Genomic DNA, 25224 nt, shown 5'->3' with positions numbered 1-25224 from the left:
TCTGGAGATATTAAAACTTAAGAACTCACGAGATTTGATTTCGGCAAAGGAAGCAAGAAGAGTAAAATTTCACCTCAAGCTTTTTTATTACTAATGTGGGTGCAAGGAAATTGTGAGAGAAAAGGGGAAAACGAGGTAACAATTGAGGAAAAGGAGAAGTTATACAAATAAGGTATTAAATGAAACCATCATTCCAAATTTCCAATTATGTTTTTTTTTCTGCATACATTCCAATTATCTAACATAATTAAGATAATATGATAGAATAAAGTTATAATCAAGAAAAAAAAATGAAGGGAAGAGAATAAACCAGGACTTATTGGATTATACTCTTTCAGTCTTGTTATGTGGTGTTAAGATATCCTTAGGTATCCTTTTTGTGAAATGATACTAAATTGTAAACCTTCCAATTCTCTAGGGACTTCTTTCTCCCAACTTGTTCGTTATCTATATATGGAAGAACTAGCTCTATCAATTAGATGAAATTGGCAACTAGTTCGTGTTTCGACTCAGGTATGACTTTTTTTTTAGATGTTTTCCTGTTTTACAAGTCCCAAAATTCCCAAGTAAAATTAGTCACTATTTTTTTTTTTTTTTTAGGACTTAGTATCATTGTTGCAAGTCAATAGTAATGTGTTCCTTATACGTCACTAGAGGCCGAAGAGAAAACTTCATAAGCATCCCCATTATAATGATCATGTAAGTACTTGAACTATGCATTAGAAGAGATCGGTACGTTGGAAACTGAAATTATTGAACAAAGCTGGGAAACCTTGTCTAGCCAAATTCGTTGTTTCCAGCATCCCTATATGATGATGCAGAATTTCTAGCTCCTTAATTCTAGATGTAATAATATATAGACAGAGCAACATGGTCAATTTATCATGCAAGATTAATGAACACTTTACTTTCAGGAAAATTGGTGTGGAAAAAATGTCACGTGGACAAGCTTAGACTCACATAAATACCTTATTGATACATATATTGTATCCTCTATTATGCCATATTAAGAAAGACATTTTCATTATTTTGAAGGCAGCTAAAAGAAAGTTTTGGTATGCAAGTAAGGACAGAGGAGCTGTCTTTATGGTATACTAATTGGATGGATAGTGTGTTTAGATAACATGCAAAAATCAATTCTACCCCCACAAAATCATGGCAGTACCATAAAAAAGTAACTGAGAAGTCAGCCTTTTGGTCACGTTTGATGGGGAAAGTTTGATGCAGTTGAACACGAACAATTGCACTAGTTGCAGAATAGAATTCATTGATTTGGTGATGGTGTAGGTGCTTAACATTACCTTTATGGTTTCAAAATTAATAGTAAAGCAAATATGGTAATCAATAGAATTCACAGTAGTGAAATTGTGTTGGTGCTTAGATATTGGTTTAGTGGTTGCCATACTATTAGCTTTTGAGTTTTGACTGTGTTGGTTGATGCTTAATTGTTTACCATACCATTACTAAGGTATTAAGTTTAGACATTGGAATCAGTCTTTTTGGACCAAAAATTGCAATTGTATGGTAATCAATAACATTCATAGTACAATGACGCAGGTTCTAAAATATCCAGAAACATTTGTTTTTAGAAATGAACTTGAACACAAAGAATGAACATAAAATGAAATAAAAACAAAGCCTTATAGTTAGGATATGCCCATATGGGAGAGAAGCACAAACCTATGTGCAGGAGGAGAGGGGGCAGAAGCACGAAGGGTGTTCGGACTTAGGACTTCAGAGGTGGGTTACCAACAAAAAAACATGGAAAATGTGCTAATATTCATTTAATAAGGAACATGACAACATGTATTGTCTCTCTTTTTCATTTTCAAAACTTAACGAAGAAAACAAAAATGACTTGAGGAATGATATACCTTTCTAATGATGATGCTGATAATTCACAAAAATAACTATTAAATAGAAAAATAAATATACGAATAAATAGTTTACATATCGAGTATTATTTAATTATAATTTGTTATATACGATAAATTTATTGATTTTTATAATAATTATTATAAAAATCATATTAACAATATTTTTATTGGTTAATACTGTAAAATTGAAAGTACCTATAAATTAAATTCTAAACATATTTAACATTTTAAAAACTTTGAAAGTATTTAATATTTTTTTATCTAATAAAGAAGAGAATTAAAATTGAAATTTGTAGAAAAAATTAAAATCATTTAAAAAAAAGTAGTAGTATTAAAATATATTGAAAGTATAACTTTTTTTTACGGTATTATTTAATAATAAATTATTACTTGATATAAAATTATTGATATTTGTTAGTAGTTATTTTAAAAGTCATCACTAAAGTGATTTTCAAATTATTAAATCGTAAAATCTTTACATTAAACTGAATAAATAAATATTATAAAATTTAACAATCTTATCATACATAATTTTATATTAAATATATTAAAAACTTCATACTTTTAATACATTTTATTTAAAAATAATTTTAAAGAAGACATTTTCAACACAAACATATCTTCCTCTTCATTAATGCATTTATATGTGATTTCTAGTATATTCTCAAACTGAACTTTAATAAATATTTTCTATTTTGAATTTCTTATCCATTAATTTTCTTCTTGAAAAAACATTTAGAATTTTAGACAGAACCCTTGTTAAAAAGAGAAATAAAAACAGGCAAATTAAAGGGTTTTTTATGTATAAAAAAGGTATTTTTTTATAATAAAAAAATGCTCAAAACGCACAAATGGGACTTTAATGCTATTACAACAGGTACTAAAAACCGGAAATCAAAAGCTAACGATCAAGGCAACAAAAACACGTTTCCGCGCTCACACCGGAGTGAAGTGAAGTTGAATTGTGGAGGATGCAACCGCAAGAGCCATGGGAATCCGTGCTCCCAGGCCCACCCGCCGCATCGACACCCGCTCCATGCAGTTACTCTCCTCTTTCCCCATCCCTCCTCCACCTTCCTCCGCCCCTCCCTTTGTCACCGCCCTTAGTGAACTAAACCATTTATGAATTGCAAGCAATCAAAATTCCAAGCAAGTTTGGAATCTTCATAACTCCTAGCAAGACATCAGAACCACGTTTCCAATTTCCATATATTTTTATACACGATAAACAGAAAAACTACACTTGCAAATAAAACATATTTCAGAGGGTTATAAAAATTACTATATAGTTGCATAAAATGCTAAACACAAATGCAATCATTATTTACAAGGGATGCAGATGGAACCGATGTATTTTTTGACATTCAGCACAAACCATATCAGGAAAATGACAAGAAAGGATCTGAAAATGATTTGGCTATATAGCATGTAGAATCAAAAACAATAGAGAATTGTCCAATCCAACTTGACTGTGAAGATTGGTAGCAGAGTTTAGAGGTTAGATGTTCTTTAACTTGTCCAATCTGTGGCGTGTTTAACACCCTCAAAATTACCGGCCTTTATTCACATTAAGCTATTGTACATCCTCTATAAAACAATTTGTTCTGAGATCTAGCAACTTAGTGCTGTCATGCAAGGTAAATAACTTGCATGAAAACCTCCATTTCCATGACTCTCACTACAGTCATGTAAACTCAATAGTGCCGGAAAACTATAAGATTTGTTGGATTGCACTTCAAAATTTGAAGCAATAGACAACATCATGAAACAAATTTTGGAACAATGCAGATGTTTATTAGTCCTAACAGTTTAAATTACATGCTCCTATATATTCTTAACACAAAAAACTTTGGTAATCCAAAAACAAGTCTCACTAAAGTATTAATAGCATTTCCCGCAACCTAAAATTACACTCAATTGCAGAATACATGAAAATGAACAGGGAGAAGGGGTGGACAAAATCCGGCATGGGCGGGAGGCAAGTAATCTTTATCAGCAAAATACAGGAAGGCAAAAATGTAGATATATGTGGACAAATTTCACTTTAAATGAATTGTTTTCAGAAAAGGAAGCTCAATCATCAACTTCAGCTTTAATCTCTCTCAGCAAGTCGTCCTTGTAATCCTCAAATGTTCCTGGGAAATTTTTGACAGTGCCCTCTTCGACAACCCAGATTTGACTCCTTTCTTCATCCTCACATACACGTGATATCAATCTTGAATCATGACTAACAAGAACAACTCCACCGGTGAATTCATCCAGTGCATCGGCCAATGCATCAATACTTTGCATGTCCAGATGATTGGTGGGTTCATCTAACAATAAAATGTGTGGATTTGACATGGAGATAGATGTGAAGACCACCCGAGCTTTCTGCCCTCCTGATAGTTTGGCAATAGGAGTAAGATGGTTATGACTTGGTAGCCCAAACTTACCAAGTTTTGCACGGACAGCCTCCTGCTTGCTAAGTCCCTCCTGATCTGGATGGAGACGCAGAAGATACTGCACAGCTGTTTCATCCATTGTTAGAAGGTCCACAAAGTGTTGGGAATATCTTCCTATCCTCAACTTCTGACTCCTTCGAATTTCACCCTCGGAAGGAACCAAATCACCAGCTAGAAGATTCAGCAATGTAGATTTTCCAGCTCCATTAGGCCCAACAATCGCAACACGAGTCCCCATATCAATTCCAACATCAACATTTGAGAGCCTGAAATCCTCCCGGTTTGGGTAGCTAAAGCTGACTTCAATAAGCTGCAGAAGTGGGGGTGTGAGCTCAGTAGGTTCCGGAAAGTGAAATTCCACGCTGTAATCCCTCCACTTCTGAGGTGCCTCTGGTGGGGCCTCATCCTCGTCAACCTTGCCCTTGCCCTTTCCCTTGCTTTTTTCCTTAGCTGCTGCAAACTTTGCTTGATCCTTAACCTTTTTTTGCTGAGCCTGGTTTCCACTTCTTTTAGCAGCTTGCAATTGCTTGGCATAAATATCATACTTCTTATTCATCTCTTTACGACGCTGTTCGTACCCGCTCTCAAAATCATCAAAATTTCCACGATAGAAATGAAGTTTCAAATCATGGAGATGAATAATCTCAGTACACACTGTATTGAGAAAATCCCTATCATGTGAGACAACCACCAGAGTTTTCTTCCAACGGCACAAATACTCTTCCAACCAGAGAACAGCCCTCAGGTCAAGATGATTTGTGGGTTCATCAAGCAATAATAGAGTTGGTTGCACAAAAAGTGCTCGAGCTAAAGAAATTCTCATCCTCCAGCCACCACTAAAGGATTTTGTAGGACGGGCTTGCATGTCCTTTGTAAAACCTAAACCAGCTAATATCTTTGATGCTTGAGCTTCAGCAGCATCAGATCCCATCAGCTGTAGTTTTTCATATAGCTCTGCTAGCTTCTCTCCTGTCTCGTCTTCCTCATCATTATCTTTGTCTTCAACAGAAGCTGCATTCTGCAGAGATGCAACTTCTTGTCGAATTTTAACAAGTTCGTCATTAGCTGAAACAACAGCTTCAAGAGCTGTTTTATCATCACCAACTACCTCCTGCTCAACCAGAAGGACATCGATATTCTTAGGTACCGGTATCTTCCTCCAAGCAAGAAGTTTCAACAGCGTGGACTTTCCTTTTCCATTGGGCCCAACCAAACCATACCTCTTCCCGTGAGATATCTTCACTGTTGCATTTTTCAGAAGTTCTTTACCCCGTGCAGACACGGAGAAATTTTCTACTGTTATATCTTTGACATTAGCATCAGCATCATCTCCTCCATCAAGCACCGAAGCCCGGCTTCCAATGACCACAGTGAAAGCATCGTGGTCATCCCTAAGAGCCTCCTTCTTTGCCTGCTCAGCAGCATGTGCGGCTAAAAGATCCTTCTTTTCGCGCTTTTTCAACTCTTTATCAGCAATAGGCACATCAAGTGGCTTCAAATCAACCCTTTGCTGCTGCTGACTGGACCTTTTGGCTTCCCCCTCTTCCAAGAGATCATCATCATCTTCATCGTCGGATGGAGGAAGATCAATTCCGTCGGTGTATGTGGAAGCTTTTGGAGCAGATTTCGGCTTCGGCTTACTGGAGGAAGAAGGGACCTTTTTAGGTTTATCAGGCTTTTCATCCATACTGGCCAGCATGGCAGACACAGAAATTTTTTCCTTCTTAGGAGGATCTTTGCTACCAGCCTTTACCTTCGCAGATGGGCCAGCATCCTCTGTCTTTTTCCTTCCCATTGTAGAAAACTGACAACACAAGCAGAAAAAAAAAATTGATTGTAGAAAAGGAAATCCTATATAACAGGGAAGGTGGCAAGTATTGAAAACAAACAAGTAAGCATGAAACAAACGAGCATGGCACACAAAAATCTAATATCCATCGTGATTTGATTTCTCAATCAGAAAACACATATATTATCATTGTTAGAAGCATTAACAAAAATCGCTTAGCTAGAACGCAATCGATCGGGGAAGAGGAGGATGCAGCAGATCAAGGAAGACAAAATATAATATATATATATATATATATATATATATATATATATATATATATCGGAGTGGGAAACAGATATTGGATTGAAGCAAAAAAGAGACACGCAAGTGCGGAACCTGATTTCGCAGAAGTTGGGCACACTCGCAGTCGAGTCGATGTATGAGTTAGGGTTTCACTCCACCCAATTTTTAAGCGTGAATAATAGATATGATAATATTAAGTTATTAGAGAAGAAATATAAAAGAATAAATTGCATATGTACCAAAAAAATAATAAATACATGAACCTTAGATAAATAACTAATTAAATTCTATTGTAATTAGTTTATCCTTTTATCTCGTATAGATAAATATTATCATGTTTTAAATTATTTAATCCTTACTAGTATATGTTTTGTTTAAAAAGAAATAATTGTAACATTGCTGTTGTTCCGTTGTTAAACTTAATTAATTAATTGTGTCGGTCCAATTCTAAATGTTAAATATAAAAAAAATAATCAACCTTTAATCTAAGAGTTTTTTTTTATCATTTTAAATTTAAAAGTATTACTAACCGTGTACTAGGATTTACCTTAATTTACTGTAAAAAAAGGATTTACCTTAATTTAATTTTTCAATTAACATAATCTCATGTTATTAATTACCAAAGGAGCTCCTAGTTATTGATTCAAAATTAAAATTTATTTACCAAAAATCAGCTTAGTAATTAAGCAATTATTGGACAAATAAGTGTATATGTGGAAAAAAAATTATAAACTTAAGTTTGCGTCAAATTTAAATTTGTATAAGCTTAACTTATAGGCAAAAAAAAATTACGTCCAACATGTAATTAAAATGAGTTTACTCTATAAAGCATTTTCATTTTCAATGCAAGATCAAAATTTCACTCTCATAAAATTTTGTAATTAAATTTAAAAAAAACGCGTTCATAAACACATCTTAAGACTATATTGTAACAAATGCCTTGGTACATTGATAACTTATATATTTATTCTTATTCATAAAAATATAGTTTAGGATTTATTAAAAAGAATACACAGCATTCTTATTTTTTTAATTATTTTAAATTAAGTATTTTTCTTTTGCACACAACATTCTTCTTTAATTTATAATTTTGAGTTTTTTCTTTTAAATTCATGTTTTGATTCTTGTTATTTTAAATATACCTTTCTTAAGCACATTTATAGGGAAAGACAATGAATGTGCCAATTGGGTATCACAAAAAAGAATAATAATTTTCATCTAAAAAAAAACCACCGTTGAATTTGACAGTCCCGGCGAGGCATGTTCTTGCTCCGAGTCCACTCAGTGGAAGAGGAGCACCCTCTGGATCCCCGAACCATCTTCCAATCCCAAACCAACAACCCTAAATTCAGCCAACGCAGAGGCGCGCTCCACTTGTTCCGAACCTCTTCCCACTCCTCTCCCTCTTCTCTTCTCTTCATCCTCGCCGTCCCCAACTACCTCTCCTTCCACGACTTCATTCCCTTCTGTGGGCCCCACCTCGACCGTCTCCACCACCTTCTCTTCATCAGGAACGACGGAACAGAAGATCGCTATAGCGTCTTGATCGAGTTCGCCGATCACTTTGCCGCCGACGCATTTTATACCAATTTCAATGCCAAGAAGTTTTCTCCTGCAGAGGTTTTATTTTTATTTTTAGGGCCTGTTTGGAAAGAAAAAAAAAAACACTTGATGAGCACTTATAATAGAAGAAGAAAAAAAAATCTCCATAATAAATTGGCTTGTGCATGAGATTCAAACTTATGGAGAAACTTATTTTATTTTTTCTTTATTGAGTAGTTTATCCAAGCATGCCCTCATATCTTCATTCTTCAATAGCGTTTTGGTTTTCTATTTGCTCTATGTTACTTAATATTTCAAATGATAATCAAAATTTAGGCAGAGGTGTGCCATATTTTGTTTCTGCAATCCGTGGAGTATTCAAAATATGCAGAAGCTGCGGGGACTCCTCCTCCTGGTTGTACGGAAATACCAACTTGTCCGGTTTGTCTTGGTGAGTTGCATTTTTGTGTTTTTAGAGAGACTTGTTTTTCTGTTTGTCCCTGGCAATGATACTCTCGTGAGGTATTGATTGTGAATTATGATATCTGTGTTTTATTGAATGCTAGAGAGGTTGGACCCAGATACGAGTGGGATTCTCACAACACTTTGCGACCACTCATTTGATTGCCCTTGTGTTTCAAAGTGGACGTATTTGTCTTGCCAGGTATTTAGGTTCTTCATTCCTTTAAATCTAGTTTGCACAGTTTATCACACTTCTTATTTTGGTTGGTTTAGGTGATTTTATTGTCTTAACGTGTTGGTTTAAGTAACCTAAATTCTTCTTGGGGTGTTGTGAGACTTGATGAGAAACTTAGTCATTCATGTACCTTTGATTTTGGTTTCTATACGCTAACTATGAAGGCTAATTAACCCACTAGGGTTGGCCTAGTGGTGGGGATTTGGGTAGATCCACGAGGACTTAGGTTCAATCTCCATTGCCTCCGTTGTACACCAAAAACATAAATCTGGAGGTTAATTGCAGGTTGCCATAACCTCCTGTTGTTTATCAAGGTTTAAGGATTTAATTGGATAGAATTCTATAACTTAATACTTTTGGTGGATTGTCTTTGGAAGTTGAAAGTATCTTGTAATTTTGCGTGGACATCTCATCAGTTATCATCGTGATAAATCAGGATTTCACACTAGGTTCCAAATGAATGGTGTAAAGGTGATAGAAAATTTTTATAGCCAAATGTTTTGTTCTCATCTGCTCAAATTCATGTATCAAGATGAAATGTAGACTCTTATTGATTAACATTCTGGATATTAAAATCCACTCATTCTATTTCACCCCCGATTATTAATTTTTAGAGGCTGGAATATGATTAGAGTGTCAACGACATCTTTGCATTCATAAGCTGGAATATAATTATTAATTTTAAGAAGCTCAAATCTGTTCGTTTTGATTTTCTGAAAAACGATGAAGGAAGGAAATTAGAGTGTCAAGCAGCTACATTTCTGCATATATGATTACATATAAAGTAAATTCATATGAATTGTAATTTGTAATGCACCATTGATATTTAATTTGTGAATTTGTCTCTTCTAAAGTGAGGGTTGCTCTTTAGAGAATAAAGTGAAGAATTATAACTATTGATTGGGAAACTAAAGGAGTGGATTTTAAACCCAAATCCTTATGGCATGTTTACTTTGAGAAAGTAATTTCTATTTTTGTTTCTTGTTTTTACTTTTAATTTTAAAATACCACCTTGTTTTCAAATTGTTTTCTATCTTCAAAGGCTTGTAATTTATATGAAACAATGAAAATATATTCTAATTGTTTAAACAGTTTCTTATGCAAACCTTTGAAAACAGGAAACAAAGTGAAAATAAAGTAATAATTTTTTAATTAGAAGTGCAAGTAGAAACTTTTTTTCAAACCAAATGGGTCCTTAGTTTGCAGTTATATAGTTTTATGTTGTATTTATTATGCTTTAGTTTCCTGCACCAAAAGCAGTTTGAACTTTGAAAGCTGTGCTTTTATTTGGAGTACACTTAGAAGGATTCCTTATTAATGGGAAATTCTTTTGTAAAATGCCTTTCATGTTTATATTGTAGGTTTGTCGATTCTGTCAGCAACAGGATGAGAAGCCAACCTGTTTTATTTGTGGAACATTAGATGATCTCTGGGTTTGTATGATTTGTGGATTTGTTGGATGTGGAAGGTAACATATTATCATTTCTTCTATTTTCACTGATAACTTGTGTATGAAACTGAAAGCCCCTAATTAATATATTAACAAGTTGCAATTTATTGTCCTTGATATGTCATTTGCTTTTGTTTTATCGGGGAAGACTTTAATGCCGTGATTTTTCTTTTTTATCTAGATATAAAGAAGGACATGCTATTCAGCATTGGAAAGATACTCAGCATTGCTATTCTCTTGATTCTAAAACACAGCAAATTTGGGATTATGTGGGTGACAATTATGTCCATCGACTGAACCAGGACCAGTCTAAAATTGATGGCAAGTTGGAGGAGATGAATTTTCACTGTATGTCACTTGAAGGAGAATGTGGTATGTGTGAATGCCGTGAAGATTTAGGAATTAATGGGGCCCTTTTCAACAGCAAAGTTGAAACGGTATGGTTCTCATAAATCACATGAAACTCTTGAATGTCTTTTTGCCTTTTATTTATGAATAATTCTAAATCCTCCTACATTTCTATCTACTAATCTTCCTACGTATTGGATGAAGAAAGTACTTTTTATATTTCCAAGCCATCGAGTGCATTAATTTTTGCACATAATACTTTCTTAATAAAAGTATTGGGAGGATTAGTAGTAGGATATAGCATCACACTCTTAATTTATGCTAAGACTTGCTTGGACATATTTGTCTGAAACAACAACCCTTGGCATCTCTGGTATGATTTTGTAAGCTATAACTAACATTGGACCCTTTGCACATAGCACTTGATGCAATTACTGTCTTGTAGACATAGGCCCATATGGTTAATTCCAATAGAATATGGGGATGAAATTTTAAAAAGCTATCTTGTATGGAAGCTACAAAATCATTTAATGACCCCATCTCAATTGTTTGGTTGTTTAATTATGTGGTAATTGATGTATATTGTTCCCATTGCTATGTTACTCTAAATTTTTCACCTTTCATTCCCCTGCATGATCACTAATTAGTTGTTAACATGAGAACAGATTGTGGATGAATACAACCGTCTTCTTACATCTCAGTTGGAGACACAAAGACAAGTGAGTTAACCCTGATGTCTTTAAAATTATTTGAGAGATGTGAATAATTCTGTAAAAGGAGTCTTTGAATTGGATGTACAGAACTGTAGAGTATTTATGTCATCAACTTTGCCTGAAAATTACTTGTTCCTGAAATGTCATTGGAGGTAATGAAATTACTTTTCAAGTGGTTGGGATTAGGAACATTGAGTATGGTAGCTTTCTCTTATGATGAAAGGCTTTGGCACAAATGTTGCGATACTTTCTCCATATGTTGTCGATCTTCTGATGTGATAGTACTGGTGATGGGGTGTTCCTGAAATCTGATTATTTTAATGCTTTTTTGTTTTAGTATTATGAATCTTTACTAGTGGAGACAAAAAGTAAAATGGAAAGTTCCATGTCTGAAGCAGTGGAGAAAGCTGCAGCTTCTGAAATGCTGGATATCCAAAATGAACTGGAAAAGTGTACAGAAGAAAGAAATGCCATTGCTGAGGTAACTTCTCTCTTACATTTGGTTTATTATTTGCTTGAATTCTCGTCTATTTACCCATTATTTCTGACCTTAGGTCAATCAGAAACTCATAAAAAATCAAGAGATATGGCGGAAGAAGGTTAAAGAAGCTGAAGGGAGGTACATATGCTTTTGTATATTCATATTTATTTAAATTTGATATAACAAGAAAATTACCACTTCAGACAAAAACTTCATTCTCGATCCCTGTCTGCAAATATGTGATCTTTTAGGGAGGCTACATCAATTAAATTGAAGAATGAGAGGATAAATGATTTGGAGGAACAGGTATTGCAACTAGCTTCAATGATTCTTTGTACAGAAGTTTTCCAAATTTATTGTCATGTAATGGGTTATATGATGATGCCACAGATTAGAGATATCAAGATTTTTCTTGAAGCGCAAAAAACAATTGATAAAATGTCAGATTCAAATGGGATCAAGGAGGGAACAGTCCTACCGGTGGCTTATGAGCAATCTTCTCCAGGCCACAGTAAGAGAAACAAAAAGTCTGGTCGTAGGCGGAATTAGTTGCAACCTCAACCAGAACACAATATTCGAACTTAAGGGTAGTCTGCTTTTTAGGAGGGATGGGCACTGCTTCTGATTATTACACTGATACTTGTTGATATATAGAGGCAGATCCAACCCATGGCCATGGATTGCTGTCCTGCGGTATATTTTACATGTTGTATAGTTGACTCTGTAAACAGTTGGTTCAACATATTTTAGATGTTTCATGGTTGTGATGGTAACTAACCCAAAATTAGCAAGCAACAATTCAGCTCCATTGCAATGTCAGAATCAAATTTTCTCAACACATTATTTCAGTAAATTCTTTGAAATTTATTAAAATGCACTTAATGATATGAATTTCACTTCTTATTGATGAAACACACATATTATTTCTATTTACACCTCCCATGTATACCAATACACCCTCTTTTAAATTTTTTTCAATGTACCCTCAACTAGAAATTAAGAGTTAGATATCATTTGAGTGATATTCTATTCCAGATAAATTTTGAAAGTTATATTTCTTATTAGGTTCTGTTAGTGTTTCATTTTATAACTAGTATTTAAATGTAATTAAATCATTTAATAAATAATATTTATTGATAAAATTCAAGAAAATAATATCTTAATAATAACGTGATAAATCAGTGGGATTTTATATGACTTGAAGAATGTAAATTAACTTATTAAACATGAAAAAGGGGTGTATCGGTAAACATTAATTTCTGACACTTAAGTTTTTTGAGGGTACATGGGAAAAAATTGATAAAGGGGCGTATTGATAAGTATGGGACGTACAGATAGCAATTTACAAAAAATGTGAAAGCCGCATTCTCTAATACAATTTCAATTTTATTTAAAAAAAAAACAGTCCTCTTTAAAAGCATGACTTCTTTAGATAAGAAATGTGTTTGCAAACATGAGTTACCCATCTTGTAATTTATTGAAAATGTATTCATATTGATAATTAATTGGAAAATTTGCACCAATTTGGTAAAAAAAAAAAAAAAAAAAAAGGTAAACGATGCACCAATCTGTGTCATGACTCATGAGACCCTCACATAGTAACATTTGTGGACGGGTAAAACTTTATCGTCAAATCGGAAACACAGCAACATATATGAACCATATGAAATCAATTATAATTAAATTCTCTAGTCTTTTGATTGACTGTCAATTATCTTATATATACTTAGCAAAAAAAATCTTTAATATATACTTTTATACATTGTCAGACGATTTTTCAAACATTATTTCTGTAAATTTTCTTTAAGCAAATTCTCTAGTCCTTTGCCTGACTTTTAATTATTCATTAATGCATAATTTAAATTTAATTTCTATTTTTAAATTATTAAGAGACTTATTAAATGATTAATAAATAAGTAGGTCTTCCAATTCAAATCATAGATATTAGAGAAAAAGTGTTATCCAAACAAGAAGAACTAGGAACATATTTTTTTGCATGTTCTCTTTAATTGGTTAAAATTAATTAAAAATATAAAATTAAGAGAGAATCATTAAATATGATGAAACTCACTCATTTTTTTTTCATTTTCAATAAATTTTAACAAATGAGAAAATATGTTTGAAAGAATATATTAAAGAATATATTCCTAATATTTTTCGATTGAGATAAAGGCTTGTGCACGAAAGAGTGAAAGACGGAATGATCGGGGCGCGTTAGGTGAGGAGTAAGAATTCAAGAATCGGCAGCAATGATGTGTCCGACTATGTGAGGCTTGCGAATCAGGAAAAAGGGTTTGGCAAAGTTCACATTAGATTCAAAGGAATTATTGCCAATGTCATTGGACCAGGGGAAATATATGGCATTTTGTAAGATGAATGTTGAGAAGTAACATTAGACTTGGGGAGATGTTTTTGAGGCTTTGACTTCAGTTTATAATAAGATGGCCACATTGGTTGATGGTAAAAAGTTTAGAAAGCATAGTTACAACGCTGTTTTTGTTTTTTTTTTATTTATTTATTTAAAATTTACTCTGTATTTTTTTCTTCAGATTTTCGATGTTTTTCTAAAACTTTATGAAATCCTTTTGAAATTCATAATATATTTTCAAATCTTTTGAATTATTACAATATAAATCTATTAAAATTCAAACTACAAAATCTTAATTATAAAAATCTATAAAAAAAAATTGATAAGTGATGACTTTCCTATATAATCTTTCAAAAATCAAAAGACATTTTTGGGATGCTCTAAAACAACTATAATAGTTATTGCAAAATCTAAATAAACCCAACGCATATCTTACAAAAAAATGTTTTAGCGTTATTGTCAAACCAAATCTCCAACAAAGTCAACTGTAATTACTATTCAGTAATTTAAAAAAAAAAAAAAAAAAACTTCGTACCCCATTGCCCAGTAATTTAATTCATAATAATTGTTATTGCCCCATTGCCCAGTAATTTAATTCATAATAATTGTTATTGCCAAATCTGAATGATCCTAAAGCACATCTAACAAATCCAATTAATGAAGCCATCGTTGCCGAAAAGATTCAACCAACACGTAAAGAGGCTCTACAAAATCCTTGCATAGATGGTAAAAATAAAACTGAATATCAGAATAGCTAACTTTAGCTGAAAAAAAAAAATCTATAACGACTAGTTTTCTGTATATATTAAAAAAATACTACACAAATAAAGGTAGGACCAAAGAAAAAAAAATAATAACAATGACCCTCCACTCTGCAACGCCCCAGCCGAATTTACGCCAGTAATCCTATGTGGGTAATAACATACTGTGCCAATCCCACGGTTAGGAAGCCACTAATAACAAGGTGTGATTGGTTCAATTTGATTTGTCCTAACCTACAAACACCTACGTTCCGCAGCTTCCCTTTGCAAACCGAATGGAGGCACCAGGGAGCGGGATCATATGCAATCAAAACACACACTCAAAGTTCCTTAGAGAAAAGTGCTACATAATGTGCCATCCATCATCTTTGGGGTTGCTCTGAAACAGCAGCACCTGAAGCAGTGCTAGGCCCGGCACCATTCTCGTTCGGAGGTGGAGTACCCCATTTTCCTTCTGCCTCTAGTGGTTCAAGTACATGTACTCCACCATCGGTGAGTCCTAATGCAAATTGATTGGGTTCGGAGGGATGTGCAGCAATCACAAGAGGATGCACTCTCAAGCTGTCAAAAGATAATTTTATCAGATATGAGAAAAGAAACTTTCAAGTTTCAATAACAGATCATTCGTTACAATTGTAATAAAAACGCACCTTGGGTTGGGATGGAGATAAGCAGATTGATTTATTCTACATCTTAATCTGAGCGCAGGGACAGTAAGAATGCCAATACTTCCATCTTCAAAGCTTACATATATTGACTGACTATCACATGAGTATGTAGCATGTGTGATTGGATTGGCTTCCCGAGGTGAAAACTGATCATACAAAAAGTAAAGCACGGCACAAGGTTAAGCTTGCAGGCTTGATCGATGACATTGAAGTGAAGAAAGCCAAATTGAGCTGACAATTAAATTATTTATAACTAGCACACCTGCTTTATACATTCCAACTTTGGTGCCTCATATAAGGCTATTTGAGTTTCATGAACAGCCAGTAAATGTGTCTGGTCTAGATGAAATTGGACCCGAGTATCTGCAAGAGGTGCAGGCGGTCGTCCACTGGGCATTTGTAGGAATTTACTTGCTTGCTTTTCCCATCCATCTGTGCTCCAAACACACAACTGTAAACATTAAGAAAATCAGCGGAACACATTCATGATTTCCATTCAATATCTAAATGATTTTCAAAATTATGCTTCCAAAAGCAATCATTTTAAGTAATCATTTTCCACCCAGTCATACATATAACATTCTGGACTGTCAGAGCAACAAAAGCCAATTTCTTCCATGTAGGTCACTTCAGCTTTTGGCAACTAATAACAAGAGAGCCTAAAGATAAAATTCCTTACCTGAGAGTCAGCTCCAGATGAGACAAGCACATTTAGAACATGAGAAAAGGCAAGACCAGTAATTCTCTTCTGATGACCTTTTAGCTTGGTTTTGACCTAGATGAAAACAAATTAAACAAAAAAGGTCAATGTCAAAATTTTTAAAACACCAATGACGTATGAAACTAAACTAATGTCTTAAGGCATTGTGTGGAAGGAGGAGAGGGAGAGACTTGTACGAATTTTAAAAAATCATTATTTTATGAAACTTAACCAACAGCTCTAGTCTAGATTGTGCATAGAGTAATACCTCGTCCACTCTAACATTATAGATTTGTATGGAAGAGTCCTCCATGCCAATAGCAATAATATTATTGTCTTGAGGATGAAATGCAAGAAATGTCGCAGCTGGTGGAGGTGGCATGAAAGTTGTCATTGTCTGCAGTTGAAATTCACAGAAATTAATGTAACCACAATATACAATTGCAACAAAAAAATGATACTAAGGTCTGGAAATACTAAACCAAACCATCAAAAGGTTGCTTAGTTGAATTACTAAGTAGATAGTAGACTATCATCTAATTTATGTGGAGTTGCATTTTTTTCTTAATATAGTATGTCCATTTTGGCAATACTGCGTAAAGGTCAAAGAGAATAGGAACTACTAATAATGTGAACACCATTAGTCTCTGTCTCTCTCCTCCAGAGAGAGAGAAACAAGGAGTAAGAAAGACATGTTAGGCTCCAAACTACTTCACCCAACTGAAGCAGCCAAGTTGGTGATTTCCAATTGTCTTGGTTGCAACTTCATAACTAAATTAAGTCTCTTTCATTTGTTTTCCAATCTTAGGCATTCATAAAAGCCTAAATTGTAAACACTTTTAATTTAATGAGGTATATGATAAATATGACTATCTGAGAACAGGCTATACTGTGCACCAAATTGAATAGGTGCTAGCCTATGACAACAACAATAATGTTGCACTCAGAAGTGAGGTCGGTTCAGTGATCCCAACAACATGGCAGTCCTAATTCAATATAGTAATATTAACTACCAGTAAATGCATAAATATCTGCGTACACCCGCTATGTTTATTATCTTGTCTATTGAAGGGTCAGAAACAAATAACCAGTACATAAATTCTTTCTAAATAAAGAATTAGCAACATGACCTACTTAATAATTTCCTAAATTATTAGAATACAAGAACATCCAAAATGAAAGCCACGACATACCTTAAATGTCATCATATTGAATAGAGAAATTTTCCCCCCTGAAGCAGACATAACATATGAGTCATTCTTTGACAGTGCAAAACATGACACAGCATCCTCTGGGTTAGTATCACTTATATCATTAGTCATCAGTATTCCACTAGATGGTTGCCATAGTTGTGGTTGAATACTTGCAGTGGCCTGTATAAGAAATACTTGTTTTAACAATCTTATGAACATTAACATGATAAAATGTACACACAACCAAGTATAATAGATGCTCATTACCTTCCCAGTAGTGTTCCGCTCATTTCTCTGCCATTTCCAAAGCTTGTGAACAGCATTTGCTGCCAAAGCCAAAATCGCAACCCCCTGATTTGTATAAATTAACCTAGAAACCTGAAAAAATATTTAAAATGTTAATTGAATACTCAGTTGAACTTGTAATAAGATGCATGCATCCTAAAAGAAAAAAAAGTTAATACTGTTTTGAACACAATGCAAACAGAAATACTATACAGGAAAAGGTGTCATACACTACACATAAAGTACAACTGTACAAGCAACATCACATCTATTTATTGATTAATATATAACTTTGCTGAAATGTTGTGAATTAATAGGGAAGGAAAGCATGGATGCATTGATGGGAATAGAATACAAGTACAGGCATCAGCTTCACATGCCAAAAAAATATTATGAATATATAAGATTTTAATATCTGCAGTACCCTCATAGATGATAAACTATCAGGAAGTTTCAGGGAGCGGCATTGTGATGGTTCATTAATTTCTGTCAGCTTCCATATCCTAGATTTTTCCACAGATTCATCAACAATTCTGGGTTTCACATCAGCTAAATTCCGAGTATCATTATTCTACAAAGAGAAAGAGAATAGTACAATTAAAAACAAAAAGAGAAATAGAATCCTCATTCATTAAAAGATTTGTGCATGGAGAAACTCACAATCCCAACCATGGCTGCTACTGGAGGAGCTCTATCAGCAAGGCTTGTTCCAACAGTTACATTGGTAGAAGGAAAAGCTCCAATAGTAGGTGCCTGAATTAACATGAAGGATTCAGAAGATGTACTTGCAAAAGATTAACAAAATATCAATCACTTTACCTTCACAACAGCTGCAGAAGCAACTCTAGAAGCATCAAATGTACGATTTTCCACCGTTCGAAGCAGCCTAATTCCTTCTGCGTTAGCTAGAATTTTAACTCCATTGTCATTTGTGGAGACAGCCAACAGTATTCCATCCTTGTTAAATCTAATACAGGGTGAAGCCTGCAGATTTCAAAGACATGTATTACTACATAATGAAATTATCATCAGATAAATAAAACACAATGTCAGTCCAGTAGTTACCAGTAATCCACCTTCTGCCTCAACACTTGTCAGCATGTTTGTGTTATCCATGTCCCAGAATTTGATTGTAAACTCGTCACCAGCAGCTAAGAACCTATTTTTGGTGGTATCAAATTGAACAACACCTACAGATCTCTTCCCAAGACCATGATAAGTACGCTTCACAGCTCCTTCACTTTCATTCCATTCTACTAGAAATGATTCCCCTTCTTTATTCGTTCCACACGAGAACAATCTAAAAACCAGACATATAATAAGAAAATAAATAAACTAATTCATGCATCAAACAGAGCAAGGGAAGATAAGAAGAGGAAAAACATTTATCTCTTAACCTTGTTCCATCAGCACTATATGCCATTGTAGTAGAAGAATGACCAGGTGCATCATAGTCAACCCTAGAACCCATGTTATCATACAACCATGCTTTTATTTTTCCATCAGTTGCGGTTGAGAAGATGAACTGCAGAGCCATATCAGAACACAGTTGAAAATTTTATAACACAATCGAAAATGTGAATCAAAACAAACTACTATATATATATATATATATATATATATATATATATATATAGTTATCAAGGCCGGGGCATCCAACAATGTGAAAATATGACCACCACATGCAAGCTTCCAGATTGAGAAATATGTCCATATTATAATGCTATTGTTGATCTAGCATAACCAGTTAACTACTATGGCACAGCGAGAATTACATATACCATGAATTATAGAATTACATGTATGACTGCTCCCCGCACAATTTATTTTCTTTTTTCTCCGTTTTGCCCTTACTTGGTCCCACTCAATTTAGACAAATGATAAACATGTGTGCACATGTGCAGACATACACACTGATATAAATTATTACCTGAATACTTTCTTTGTGATGAGGGCATACAGAATATACAGGTGCTTCATGACCCTCAAAAGTATACTGCTTTGCACCAGTAACTGCATCCCATACCTGCAAGACCTTGAACATTTAAAATTGTTTTTTTTTTATTGATATTGATATCTATAACAAAATATGTGACAACTAACCTTGATGACCCTATCCTCTCCACAGGTCACAACACAAAGCTGTTTGTTTGGATATGAAAAGGCAAGATCATTGACACTCCCAGCATGAGCTTCAATCTGAACCACAAAAACTGAGTAAGCAGCTATATATCAAGCACATAAGTTGTGGGCCTTTTGCTTTCAATGTATAGATTGGACATAATAAAGAATGGCTATAAATTTAATAGAAAAATAATGAGCTCATAGAAGATCTAATGAACATTAAGAGAGACAAACAAACCTCTAGGTGGTTTCTAAGATCATCCCCACCATGATAGGAATATATGTGAACAATATGTTTAGAATAAGCAACACCTGAAATATCAATGAGGATAAATCAAACTTTAACTCCTTGCAAATCTGTGTTCTAGGCAAACAGCAGAAACATCACAGCACACAAAAACTCATTAGAACATACTGCAAAGTGTTCCATCAGGACTCCACACCACCCGATTGATTGATGCTGAGTAATCATTGGAAAGAGATGCCTATATAAGAATCGGGGAATTAGTAGTCATCACATGGCAAACAGTCTTAAAAAACAATCAATAAATACACAGCATTGACAAATTTTATTTTGAGAGTCATACTTGTAACGCCACAGAGCATGCTCCAAGTTCCCAGACTTTAAAATTTCTTTGTGCGATCCTTTCACGGCTGCCTATATCCCACACCATGACATCGCCCATGTTTGTTCCAACTAACCATCAATAGAAATAATAAGTAAATAATGAATATCAAATATCACTAGATATAACATATAACATACAGAGAAAAGAAGAAATTATCAAGCCATAACTGACGTACACACCAAAAGAGGCTTACCAAGAAGTAGAATTTGCTGCAGTGGATGGAAATCCATGCTTTTGACAATTGAACCTTGGTTGAGAGTCATCACAACAGTCTTGGGCAAGTCATCAGAGGAATAGGAGCTCTGACCATGGCTCTGGCCAGAGTAAGCAACGGGAAGCAAATTTACTGGTAGATTACTGACCTGTTGAAACATTTTAACAGGGACCGATCATATAAAATGAACTATCACTCTAATCGGTACACTTTTCATTGCAAAAATGTATAGTGGATAAAACAGATACAGTCTTACAGATAAGTGCATGTGCACACAAACAACAATGAAACAAAGGGAATACCCTTAGGTATAGATAACAACTTCAAACTCTCATTTTTAAATTAAAAGAGAGAGAGAGACAAAGGAGCAAATAGAAAGCAGGTACTGTACTTCATCTGATAATCCAAAAGGTCTTGTTCTCTTCAATACATGATCTGAATCAGCAGTTTGATAGTCCATAGCTGGGTTATTGGAAGGAGGGGTTCTGGGGCGCTTTAAAATAGCTGCTACCATTATCACAAGTAGAAAGCCAAAAAGGGCAAAAGAAAATCAGTTTGGTTAAAGACGAAGTGTGCAATCCAGTTTCATTGAATGGCGGAACATTAGCTGCTATTGCATACTGCATGTGTTTTCTCAATCATGAGTGATTATACTCATAATCGATAGCAAACCACATATTGCTAGCATAGAACTAATGCCAATTCTCAGGCCGTGTGTTATTAGAAACACTAAAAAAAAGTTACTTATGACCTTACCTGCATTATTAGCTGCTGCCAAACCTATGGGTCCGGCAGAAGCCGAAGGGTGTGGAACAGGAGATGGGTTAGCCATCCATCCAGCAAGGGATGTCGGAAGAGCAGCTGGTGTGGGCTGAAATGGCTGAAAAATGTAAAAACAGAGTCATAATAAGTATAAAGAGGCATTACTAGTAAAACATAGATGGATCATGTCCTGTTGTTTTACTTACACCATGAGCACCAAGTGGTGGGAAACCTCCAGCCTTTGGGACAGCACCCATTAAGGGATTGGTAACGGGAGAAGGGGCTCGTGCACCATTTGGTTGCACTTGCCCACAACTATGGTCCACAAAAAGGGTCTTTATGTCAGGGTTGGGCCTTGGGTTCTTACAAAGTTGATGTTGCCAATTTAAACTGAAAGTCAATACACAAATAATAAATGTGAGTAACATCACAATTATCACAGCACGGATTATATTTACACATCTAAGATAAGATCTTTTAATAACCTCTGATTAATTAGAGTCCGCAATCTGGAGTTCTTTAAAGTAGGAAATTGAAGCTTGTCGCGAAACAGAGGGTTAGCTTCTATCAATTTCTTCAGTTCAGCCAGCATTATGCCTCGTGCAGATTTTGTATCTCCATACTTGGATAGCTGTTCATTATGTCTGCAAAATCATAAAAACCCACATTATAGGCCAAGAAAAAAATTACATCAATAAGTCAGGCACCAAAACATAAAATCCAAGGGTAACCATCTTCATACCTAAAGTTGTCCAAAGTCAACAACTGTGTGATTTCCTTAAAAAGTTCTTCATTAAATGCAGCAAATACTTTCAAATCCTTCACTAAAATATCCACCGCTTTTGCTCGATCTTGCCTGTGACAATATTTTTCCCATTCAATTTTTAACTAACAACAAAATAAATGTCTAAGCAGTAAGCAAATTGGAAAAGAATAACACAGCAGCCAAACACCACAGATAACCTACTTGTCCAATGCTTCTAAGTACTTCTGCTTGCGTATCTCAAAGAAGATCTTCATGGAGTATCTATTGTCATCCACCTTCGTAAAACCAGACAAGTACTTCTCCACCTCATCCCACTCCCCATTCGTCACCATATCCTCAAAATACCTCATGTTAAAGAAAAATCCCGATTCTTGCTCCAACCTTCACGTTCACAAATTCACATACAAAATAAAAAAAATTAAATTAAATATATAAAAAAAAACTGCAATAAATTTAATTTTTTTCGTAAACTAACGTACTTGTGAACAGTCTCCTTAAATTTCTCTTCATCGAGAAACTGAAGTATGAGAAAAACAAGCTCTCTGCTGAGGGAAGACATGACGGTGCCGTCAACAAAAGCCGCACGAAAAGATCTAGAACCGAACAGATCAACAATACCTGATCATCGAAACACGGAATTCAACCGCCGATACATAAAAAACCACAAATTCATGAAAAACAAGAATACACAAAAAAACACATCACAAACAAAACGAACTCTAAATTGGACGGAAAATTCGCGCTACAAAAATGACAGAGCGAAGAAGCTCTCACCTGCCAGAGAATCCCTGACGCAGATCGAGAGGGACGGAGCAGAACAAGAATGGCGAGGGAGGGTTTCAGTATTTTTCTCGCTCCACTTTCTCTCTCTAGCTTTTTCTTGTGTTAGAGCTCTTCTGGCTGAGTATTTATACAACAAAAGGGGGCTAGGGATTTGAAGAAGAAGAACAAGAAGGAGAAAGAGAAAACGGAGATAGAGAGAGAAGAGAAGAATTGTTGTGAGCGACGAAATAATGGTATCATCAGACAGTTTAAATAGCACGAGATGAGATGGAATCATGGTTTGTATTATAAGTTGTTGGATAAGTAGTATAACTTATATGCGCTTTCAATAAGCGAACGTGCTTATACGGTCTGTGATAAGCTATTGGCTTATGGAGAGTCCTAGATTTGGATTTATTTTCGGGTGGACTCGCGGCGTTTTCAACCAGCGGTAACATTAATTATTTTCTAATTTTTGCTATTTATTTAATATTTAGGATTTTCAAAAAAGATTAAATCGAGAAATATATTATGTTATGGCCATATTTGTCATCTATGAATTTTCCTCTATTAGGCTGTTTTTGTGTCTAGGTACGTCTGTGTGGTTTTGTTAGGCAGAGATTTCAAGTTCTTTCTAATAAAAAGAAAAGAAATACAACATTTTTTTTTGTTTTTGATTGATTGAAAAGGTAAAATATTTCTTATATTATTAGAATATAAATATTAGAGTCTTTTTTGCTGTTTCTGAAGAATAGGATGTTATCACACAAGTATTGTTCCATGCGTGGTGGATCCCATGTTATCATCTATATGCATGTTTGTAAATTGTAAAGGGTAGCCCCTCCAGTGACAGCCAACTTCACCCACTTGCAAGCACTAGCACGTAATTATAACTGTCCAAGTAAAATAACAACAATAATAAAATAGTCATGTTAATGACAAGAAGTAAAATAAATATAGACTCGGCATGCATGATAAAATAAATAAATATTGGATGTTTATCTTGCCGGATTGAGTTTACAAGCAAACAAACAACTTAAATGAAAATATATATATTTATTACTATTGATTTTAATTGAAATATTTTGTAATTTTAATTAACTTTAATTGAACAGTAAATGCATTTTTCTTCTTCGTGTTATATATTTTTTGCCTTTGAATCAGTCAAATCTTATTATATTAATAAATTTATTTGTCTTTTTGTGAAAAATGGACATTATTTCTAAAAGATTTTGTTCATTTAAAATAAGGAGATACACTTTAAAAGATAAAATACATTTATTAATATTAATTATAAAATCAAAATCAATATTTATCTTTTTCTTTATTAGGTCATGTAACATAATAGGCCATGTGCAATGTATTTATCTTTTTTCTTATTAATCTTTTTACTCTCTTAATACTTAAAATTGATTTTAAAAATCTAAAAAGATGTGTGTTTATTTAAAAAGAATATATTATTATTCCTTTATATTAATGAATTTAATATAATAATACTTTTCTTTTTTAACAAAATCTTTCCAAATTTTAAATATTTAAAATTAATAGCTATTATTTTATTTATTGGGTCATGCAACATAATAGGCCATGTGCAGTGTATTTATCCTTTTCTTTATTAATTTTTTACTTTGTTAATATTGACCCTTAGAATTGATTTTAAGCATTTAAAATTAATAAGCGTTTATTAAAAAAGAAAACGTTTTTTATACTTTATATTCAAGAATATAATACGCTGTTAAGACATGTAACATTTCTTAAAAAAGGAAAAAAAAGACATGTAACATAATAGGTCACGTACAGGTTTTGTATTTACCTTTTTATTTAATTTCCATAATATTAATTGACCCTTAAAATTGATTTTAAGCATCTAAAAGTAATAAGTGTTTATAAGAAAATAAAATTTGATATTAATGACCATTTTAAAATATTTGAAATTAATAGTTATTTTTTCCTTTATTATTATATTAGGTCATGTGCATGTTTTGTACTTATATTTTTATTAACATTTTATTTTTTTTATTGACCCTTAAACATATAAATTATATTTAAGATTTATGATAAATAATTTATACTATGATATAAGGTTATTTTATTTATTGGTAATTTTTTAAAAATAAAATATTAGAATTCAGTTTAAAAATTAATATAAAAAGGGTGAATTGAGAGAGACGAGAGATTGAAAAAAACACTTAAAATTATTTTTAAAAAATGTAAAATGCACGTGTTAAAAAATAATTTCTAAAAACGTTTTGATTTAAAATAGTTATTCTAAAATATAGAGAGATGATAGATTATGTGCAAGTTTTGTATTTATCGTTTTCTATTAAATTTTTTATGATATTGATAATTATCCTCAACATTGGTTT

The 25224-nt window shown here is 33.7% G+C and overlaps 3 protein-coding genes across 4 annotated transcripts; 1 reads left to right on the top strand and 2 right to left on the bottom strand.

Annotated features, from left to right (window-relative positions):
• Positions 1–3640: 3640 nt before the first annotated feature.
• LOC114393042 (ABC transporter F family member 4-like) lies at positions 3641–6594 on the bottom strand. The gene is made up of 2 exons (XM_028354298.1): positions 6489–6594; positions 3641–6125 (listed from the first exon to the last, which is right to left on the bottom strand). Exon 2 carries the CDS (start codon positions 6114–6116, stop codon positions 3951–3953), a length of 2166 nt encoding a protein of 721 aa, XP_028210099.1. The 5' UTR covers positions 6117–6125; positions 6489–6594; the 3' UTR covers positions 3641–3950.
• A 966-nt stretch (positions 6595–7560) lies between these two features.
• Positions 7561–12474, top strand: LOC114393602 (BRCA1-associated protein-like). The gene is made up of 10 exons (XM_028354957.1): positions 7561–8015; positions 8274–8388; positions 8504–8601; positions 9996–10102; positions 10266–10521; positions 11098–11151; positions 11483–11626; positions 11700–11764; positions 11878–11932; positions 12017–12474. Exons 1-10 carry the CDS (start codon positions 7656–7658, stop codon positions 12173–12175), a joined length of 1413 nt encoding a protein of 470 aa, XP_028210758.1. The 5' UTR covers positions 7561–7655; the 3' UTR covers positions 12176–12474.
• Positions 12475–14694: 2220 nt separating this feature from the next.
• LOC114393601 (topless-related protein 4-like) lies at positions 14695–23101 on the bottom strand. Of its 2 annotated transcripts, none has more exons than XM_028354955.1 (26): positions 22871–23101; positions 22576–22714; positions 22298–22477; positions 22073–22186; positions 21816–21974; positions 21537–21720; positions 21325–21448; positions 20960–21075; positions 20548–20716; positions 20313–20422; positions 20141–20210; positions 19964–20037; positions 19705–19800; positions 19532–19627; positions 18999–19126; positions 18667–18901; positions 18421–18585; positions 18262–18354; positions 18026–18172; positions 17584–17694; positions 17317–17496; positions 16392–16520; positions 16103–16198; positions 15686–15874; positions 15406–15569; positions 14695–15316 (listed from the first exon to the last, which is right to left on the bottom strand). In XM_028354955.1, the coding sequence occupies exons 2-26, from the start codon at positions 22653–22655 to the stop codon at positions 15118–15120; spliced, it is 3408 nt and encodes a 1135-aa protein (XP_028210756.1). In that variant the 5' UTR covers positions 22656–22714; positions 22871–23101; the 3' UTR covers positions 14695–15117. The 2 variants fall into 2 exon arrangements, with proteins under 2 accessions (XP_028210756.1, XP_028210757.1); XM_028354956.1 differs by having other exon boundaries at positions 20960–21072.
• Between the last annotated feature and the right edge of the window lie 2123 nt (positions 23102–25224).

This window comes from Glycine soja, chromosome 17 (genome assembly GCF_004193775.1).
Source record: "Glycine soja cultivar W05 chromosome 17, ASM419377v2, whole genome shotgun sequence".
Lineage (NCBI taxonomy): Eukaryota > Viridiplantae > Streptophyta > Magnoliopsida > Fabales > Fabaceae > Glycine > Glycine soja.
The sequence above is the reverse complement of the archived record's forward strand: the minus strand, read 5'-3'. Positions and strand labels throughout refer to the sequence as shown.